Below are 8,333 nucleotides of genomic sequence, written 5' to 3'. Positions count from 1 at the left end.
CCGACGTGTCCGCGCCGCAAGGGCTGCTGGGACTTGTAGTCCGCCGCGGAGGCCTCCGCCCGCCTGCCCCGCGCCTGGCGCTGCCAAGCCGGCTCCATGCCCGAGGCTGTTCCCCCGAGCCGTGCCGAGGCGCTCCTTCGTTCGCCGTGAGCCCTCGGTGTTCCTCCATGAGGGACAAATGGGCGGAGAGGGGCAAAGCACGGCTTTCAACAGAACTACAACTCCCGGCGTGCAGTGCGCCCCGCGCACCTCAACAAGGGGTGTGGGGAAGATGGCGGCTGCAGAGCTGAGCGGGAGCGGTGGTTGAGGTGAGTCTCGGCCAGCCCGGCAGCGCTCCCGTCACCCGCGCTCACCCTCACAGCCGCCTCCTCTTCCAGACCTTCCGCTCCCTTCCCTCTCTCCACGCTCGGGACCGAGGAGGACGCGCCAGAGGGGCAGGCGCTGAGGGGGTGGCGGGAGGCTCAGGCCGCCCGGCTGCGGCGGGAGGAGAATCCTCAGGGCATCGCCTCAGCCCAGACCCGCTGGGACGGCGGCTCGGGGGTGTCCCTGTGGTCCTGGCGGGAATGTTGGCTCTCCGCCCCCGGAACGGGCGGCTGCTCCCCGCAGGAGCTGTGCCGAGGGGATCCCCCCTCCTTCCCCGGGGAGGGCTGTGGCTTTGGGATTTCCCTCAGCAGGTTTTCCTCAAATGGACGTTAACACAGCGAGATATTAACCGAATGCAATGCAGATTTACAGACAGACGGCACTGTGAGCTTTCGTAGCTTCGTCTTCTGCTTAAAAGTTAATTGCGAGTCACGGAGCCGTGCTTTGAGTAATTGGGGTGTAGATTCACAAATCCTGTTATTAAGAACTAATTATAGTACAGTCTCTGAATACATCTAGGAAGGGATCCCGTCGTACTTTTAGCTGATACACAGGGAAGAAAGGATCCCGGGTTGCATAGATCTCTGCTCTGTTGTAGAACTTGTGGGAAAGCCACTAACTTAGAACCAGAGTTTAAATGCCTTTATCAAAACCAAATTTGCTTGCCCAGATTTTATACTTTGTAAAGCTACATCAAATGTTTGCTGTGCAAATCGAGTAGGTAAGCTAAAACCAGAGTTAACAGCCAAGACTTTGGGATTTTATAGACAATTGCTTCCTGAATTATTTGTAATTCATTCTAGATAATTTGAAGTGTCTTCTCAGGGCATCTTGTTGGAAGACTCTGCCTGGATGCTCTTAAACATATGGTGAAATTTCTCTGAGAAATTGTCACTTTGGAGTTGAAACCTTGACTGTAGTGCCCTGATATGCCTAAGGGCTTATCCATTAAGCCTTTTAATATTTGTTTAAAAAAATGCTGCTATAATGGTTTAATTTCTGATTCAGGAAAAACTTTACGAAGATGGGAAATAGAGTACAGTTGTAACTGTTTTAAAACTACATATTTTTATATTTAATCCTGTTATGAAAATGTTTGTGATTAATGATGGCCAGTACCTTCTGTCTACTTCTGATCCAAACTTGTTCAGGAGAAAAGAATGAACAAATTTCATGTTATATGCAAGTTGAGGGAGGCATTAGAATACTAATCGGACTTGGCAGTCAAACTTCAAGTATAATAAAAGGGGATTACACTTCTAATTATGAAATCTGAATTATAAAGAGTACGAAACAGCTTTGGTAGATATCAGTGACTTTTAACTGCCCAGACTAACACTATAAGGAGTAATTCTTGTAAGGTTACTGTACAATTTTTAAACAACTTTGAAGATACTTAATTTTTTTAAGTAGAAACAAATCCTGTTTTCTGTAGTTGTGTTCTGTCTTAGGGAGGAGAACAGGGTAGTCTTATTAACTGGGCTCATGCATGGCATTGCTTCTTCACCTGAGAAAGCTAATTCAAGATAAAGTCAGGTACTTTCACAGAATTACACTGTGCTATGTAAATCCATTCTTATCTTGCATTTTTGGGTTCTGGTAGGTGGAGTTGGAGCCTGACTTGTCTGTATTTAGGAATGAGTATGTGATTTATTAATCTTGCACTGCTCTAGCCATTTTCCTACCTTCAAAGCTAAAGGCATTGATTAATTTTTCAAATAGGAAATATGAGTGGGGAACCAAGTGATGTAAAAACTTAATGTGCAGTGGATTTTTAATTTTTCAGTTCATGCCTGACTAGCTTGGGTTGCATGACTATCAGAGGTGCTCAAACCTCTGCTTTTCGTTGGCTTAAGTTGGAGGAATGAATCAGTGCCCAGCTGACAATTTCATTTTGAAGACTTAAAATCAAGTTAAACATTTACGGCGTTACATAATAGAATAACATATTAGAGGGCTTATTAGAAGAAAGTACAAAAACGCAGATATGCTGACTTCTATTCCTTTGCCCATAGCACAGGGTTATGTACATTTTTCCATTTTAAGTCTTTTAAAGAGATCCACTCTTTTAGGCAGGAAAAAGATCTTTGCTTTTCTGTTTGGCTTTCAGTGCCACTTATGGAATCTTGTGATAATAATAAGTAATTTGTGCTTATAAACTATCCTTTAATTTCAGATCCCAGGTTAGTTAATGAAAAAAAAAATCAGCAAGTCTAACAAACTGTATTTTCATTCTTGTTCTGATAGAACAACACACTGACATTGGGTTTCCTATGCTGGCCAAATTGTGTAGAATCTTCTCTAAACTAAAAGGTTTTGTTCAGAATAGTGACTCTTGCATAATGGGCAGGTGTTGATCGGCCTTTTAAGGTACATTCACTGTCATTGCACTTTGATTATAATTGTATTTAGAATTATTGTTATATCCCTGGGAAAACGAAATAAGTTTTAATCCTCCACAAAAAAGCAGACATGATTTTATTTACCATTTTAATATCCAAGAGTCAGTTCTTTTGGTGCTAGAAACACTGTATACATATATAACATCCTTAAGTTGCTTCTGCTAATCTCTCAAATGTCACAAAATGACATGGAATATGTTAAAACAGTGTTAGACGCTGTTTAGTAATCTAAATGGTATCTCATGATTTTCCATCTCTCTCTTTTAATTGGAGCCAAGTTCTGCTTCAGATTCTGTGGAGTTTTTTTTTCTCACACTATGTAAAATTTTAATTCAGTGACAAACCACTGAGCAGACTCATGGTGGGAAGCTTCTTGGTTTGGTTTAGTTTAGTTCTGTTCTGCTGGAACAGAAAACAGTATCTGTGGATTAAACTTTGCCCTAGGCGAAATGAGGCAGTGATTGAAGGCTTTATGGAGAGGGAATTGTGTGGTCTGTTCTGCATGTAGAAGCCAGGCCACCTCTATATTGAATTTTTGGTTCTGTTACAGATCTTAAAATTATTAAAAATCCGGTTATTTGGTTCTGTTTTTAAATAATTGTCTTCTGCTTGTTTTAGTTGCTTATACAACTTTTCTGGTAATTTCTGCATTAATATCTTCCAAAGTGAGTTGACTTTGCTGGCAGCAGCAGTCATTTCCTGATTGCTGGTGATGGTCAGTAAAACACTCAGAGTCTCTGGCACTTGACTCCCTGAAACTGTCACCAGGTTCTTTGCGTTTTTATGTTCTAATATGCCAGTAAATCTGACTACTGTAATCTCTCAACTAAATTAACTACACTCTGAATTAGAGATTTTGCTTTTCCATGTATCTGTTGACCATCACAATCCACAGCATGTTTTCTTTTATAAAATAATGGTGTTTCTCACTCTGTCCTTGGAGAGGGACGCACACAGCTTTCTAATAGGAAGGGTTATTTTAAATAAATTACTTTGAACTGCTATTTTTAGTCACAGTTGCTGTCAGCAAATTGCAGCCTTTGATTGAAATACATGTACAATGAGAATAAAGTTTATTTTTAGTAACTATGAGCATTGCTTTAATGTGTGCTCATTAAAACATATGACCAAATAAAATGTTTATTCTCACATTAGCAGTCTCTGGAATTATGGTTTTTTGGTGTGCATATACGTGCAATTCTTAGATGAATATCTTTAATTTTTTATTGTATTTTTTTAAAACAGCAAAACTCAGTGTCTTTAACTGAGATTTCGTTTTCATTTGTGGAAAGGTACATTTGCAGGGAGTTTGCATTGGGCAGTTAATGAAACCTAAAATGTGCTGCTTTAATATAGAAAAATCTTCAAATGATTTGTACTTTAATGCTAGTTAATTAAACGGTAGATTAGGCTACTTCTATCCTCAAAGTAGCTTGTTGTAACTTCAATTGAGTTAATTGTATGAATATATTTAATTGCATCAAAAATCCTTTGGTCAGCTGATGTTTATAGTACTTTGCACTCTGATCTACAAAATCTGCCTTTTTTGATACTGGGAGAAAAATGCCCTAGAAAGTGTTACACACCTTGTTTTTTCATAGCTTGAACAGAAACCTCTCACAGGCATTTTAGTGGGGAAGTGCTGTAATTTCCATCTGAAGGGGAAGTATCCTGTGAGGCTGTACCCAGTTTAGCTTCCTGAGACAGTGGTAGTTGGAAAGGTTATCCCAACACACCCAGAGAAAAATGTTTATTCCGGCATCAAAGGCGAGACTGGAATGACTACATTTCAAGCGCTGACAAAACCTACAGATGGTCTGGTCAGATAAAATGATATCTGGGTTTCTGTGGTAACAGCCTCTTTGGTGCTGGAGCTAAAGAATGTGACTTTGGCTCATTCTGCAGAAGTTACTGTGCTTATTTGGATGTAAATTGTCTAAAGCTGTTGTCTTGACTTTTTGTTTGTTTATTTGTTTTCTTTATAGTTTATTATATTTTTGCAAAATTGAAGACAGATTCCTGATTAATAATGCCTGCCAGTAAGTATTCTTACCTTAAGTACATTAAGACAATATTTAGGGGTGTTTACTATTAGATATTTTCTTTGGGGTTTAAAAATTCTAGCAAAATTAAAATGGAAAAAAAGAAACATTATACTTGCCATCATTTTTAGGAACTTTAAGATCTCAGTGTTATCTGGTCTCTATAAATCTCCATATATTTTTCAAAGAACCCAGTATAGGCTCTGCATTTTCCTTTTCGATCAGAAATTCACAGTTTAACACTGATGAATTTTGTCATTTAAAGTATATTCTGAAATAGTTGTATTCAAAAAATAAAAAGGTATTCTGATATAGCTATAATCCTGACTTTGGAAAATGGTAACTAGTGTTTATAGGGCATAGAATCAGTATTTGGGATAAAAAGTGATAAGGCTTAAAATTTTTAACATTCAAAGTTAAGTGAGATTTTTGAGGGAGATGTCTCTAAGAATCAAGTTACCTTCAAGAGTAGCAAATTTCACTAACACAAATGCTCGAGTTATGAAATGTGTTATAATAATATTAATTTAACAATTTTTTTAAGATTATCTTTTCTGTTTTCCATTTAGAAAAAATTCTGCATGATCTCTAGTAAGATTACCAACATCAGACTGTGGATAAAGCAGTCTGCTTTATCCAGAGGATAAAGAAGTATTCATAAAGTTACAGTACCAGTCATATTGCATGCACTTTAATTATATAGGTTTGTAATGGATTTCATAGATGTTTAATTTCATGAGGAAATGTTTGAGCACTTTTTTTTTTGCAATGATTTGTAATAAGCTATGACTACTGGGTACTAGAACTGCCTTACAGTAATTCTGTGTTGTGTTGTTTGAACCACTGTCATGTAAAATATCTTACTGTATTTAGGTGTCTTCTGCTTTTGTGGTAAAAACTGAATAGGTTGAAATTATTTCTCTGCATAGACATGGGTTTGTAACAGACTAGTGGCACATATGTGTGTTTTATGTCATATATGTACATGAGAAGCTGCTGGCTTGGATTGTGTCAACTGGGATTCAGGTCTGTAACACAGGGACCTGCTGGTGAGGCTTCAGCTGCAGGTCAGTGCTGCTGAGGTCCCTCTCATGGGACTCACTGCTGCTGTGAAGGAGTGTGTGGGTTTTTTAAGCAATTAAACTGAAAAGTGATATTTTTTTCTTCTAAACCAGTTATGCTTATGTTCAGGGTCGTCAGTACTAACGTGTGTAGAGCCTGCATTTCTGCAGCAGATGGGACTTAGAGGAGACCAAACGAACCGATCACAGTGTTTATCTGCAGCAAGACATCCAGAGCTCTGCAGCCACTTATTTATCTTTAATGGGTTTGAGTGCACAGGTGAAGGAAAGGGAACCTCACAGGTGTGTGTGCATGTGTATTGCAATTCTGAAGAAATTTCCTGGCAGTACTTTCTTAATATTTCACTTCCAAAAGTGATGGCGATGAAGTGTGATTGGATTTTAAGGCGAAGAAGCATCTTTTTGTGGCTGGTTAACTTATTATCAGTAGAGGTAGAGAGAGCCTTCAGAATGTCAGCTTTGTTGCATGTGAGAAGAAAAGCTTCTTCCTGCTAATTTAGGCTTCTCTAGAGGTTCCATAGGCTTCTTTTCAGAGCATTTTGGTGGGCTGGGCTGCTGCTATTTAGTGTTACTTTGAAATCTTAAAGTATTTGTCCTTGAAATGCAAAAAAAGTTGTTTCAAAAGGCTGGATTGTTTTAAATTTTATTATTTTTTTTCACGTGGAGTTCTCTCATCCCACGCATGAAGAAACTCAAACATCTTTTGTAATAAAATGTGGAAAAGGCTGTTACTGTGAGATATATTCCTTAAATGTTTCTGTCATGCTAGAATGAGTTCTTTATAAATTAAGCAGAAGAATATCTGGTTAACAGGAAAGTTTGATGGAGTTTTTGGGTCCTACTGACCAACTCCCTCATCCAGTGTTGCCCTTCTTGCTTTCCTGAGTCTATATATCAGTTCCTGCTGGTAATTTTACTCCTTTATTTCCAGTATAGTAGTTAAGGAATGTGTAGGTCTAAAAGTGCGGTTTGGAAATACCAGGAGAGGCCAAGATACTGGTATTATGTAAAGACTGAATAAGAAGACTTAATTAGTCTTTCTGGAGACTTTAGCTGTTCCTACTGACATTTTGGAAGTCAGTCTTGAAGTTATTGTGCATGAAACATTCACAGGACCATATGCTTTTTATCTCGTTCAGTATTAACTGTGGAAAAAAATAGGCATGTGGTCAGAGCTGGGATGGGGTGTTGAGAGGAGGAGAGATGAATGTGGGTCGTTAGCCCACACTGAGAAGTGCCCTTCTCACTGAACTCAGTCATGGATACTTCTCTTTGCATTGGTTCTTTCTCACATATTCGGGTTATCAGATTTTCTATTGATGTTTCTGCTCAGTGATCACATTTAGGAATGCGAGGATTTTGTTCTGCATTGAGTCCTTAATGAAATAATATTAAGATTTTAGTCTCAGAGCAGTAATAGTCCAAAATAGTGAAAAATCTGAAGATGTAAAAGTGCTTAGCTTTGACTAGCCATAGCATGGCATTTGTGTCGACGTTTAGTCTGTAGAGGAGGTGTGAAGCTCTATCATTGCTGCAGCACTTGTATCAGCCTTGCCAATATAGAGCCTTTTCTCTATATTCCTTGTGTATGAAACTTTATGAGTTTCTCCTGTGCAAGTAACATGGGCATTGATGTGAGATATGCTTACAAACATGGTGTCTTCAGCTGAAGTGCAAATTTTGAAATGTTGAGAAATCAAATATGTTTTCTCATTGCTATTATAATACGGTACGAGGAGAGCGATTTGAGCCACAACTATTTTATTAACCATTTAAGCTATACTTTATCACATAGTAACTGTGGATTAAAAGATTAATTTGTCCTTTCATTTAAAAACAAAACCAAAGAACTTATAACCAGTTAGCCTTTGCAATACAGGCAGTATGTGTTTTTCATTTGCTTCAAGTGTGCTCTCAATTTCCCTGTTAAATAACTTGTGCAAATAATTTCATTTAACCTACTTCTCTTATGGAACATCGGTGGTTTTGGTAGGGTTTTTTTGGCTGTATTTGGATTGAAATGTTACAAATGCTTCTGTTAAGGAAAAAAAGCAATAGCTAAGTCATATATCAAAACAGTTGTTTAAGAGACTCTGCTTTTTGAACAGTATGTTCTGGATATTCACACTTATTAATCAGATGCTTGAAACACAGCATGGTAGATAATGAGGTTTTTTTTCAGAAAGAGCTAACCTACTTACTGGCTGTATTCCCTGACTTGAATTAAACATTTAACTTAAAGGCAGATTTTGTGCTAAAATGAAATTGCATGAACTAGAAGAATTATGTGTGATACAGGTGAGAGCACCTGCTGACATCAGAATATACCAGAATGTATTTTACTTGTGGTAGCTCTGTGTGTGATTTTTTTTTTTCCCTTTACTTCTTTTATGGCTTATGCCATTAACATACTTAATTATATCTTTGCTTTTCAGGGTTTTTTT

General features: G+C 38.3%; 1 protein-coding gene across 3 annotated transcripts in view; it reads left to right on the top strand.

The window, feature by feature from the left end:
- The first annotated feature begins 206 nt into the window (after window positions 1-206).
- EFR3A (EFR3 homolog A) overlaps window positions 207-8,333 on the top strand; it is a 77,046-nt gene continuing 68,919 nt past the window's right edge. For 2 of the 3 annotated variants that reach the window (XM_064644582.1, XM_064644572.1), the window contains exons 1-2: window positions 207-308; window positions 4,751-4,804. In XM_064644582.1, coding sequence (XP_064500652.1) covers window positions 4,795-4,804 — 10 coding nt within the window. In that variant the 5' untranslated portion in view covers window positions 207-308; window positions 4,751-4,794. The remainder of the gene's footprint in view (window positions 309-4,750; window positions 4,805-8,333) is intronic. The other variant, XM_064644591.1, reaches the window with a different exon arrangement.

Source organism: Pseudopipra pipra, chromosome 1, assembly GCF_036250125.1.
Source record: "Pseudopipra pipra isolate bDixPip1 chromosome 1, bDixPip1.hap1, whole genome shotgun sequence".
Taxonomy (NCBI): domain Eukaryota; kingdom Metazoa; phylum Chordata; class Aves; order Passeriformes; family Pipridae; genus Pseudopipra; species Pseudopipra pipra.
The sequence above is the reverse complement of the archived record's forward strand: the minus strand, read 5'-3'. Positions and strand labels throughout refer to the sequence as shown.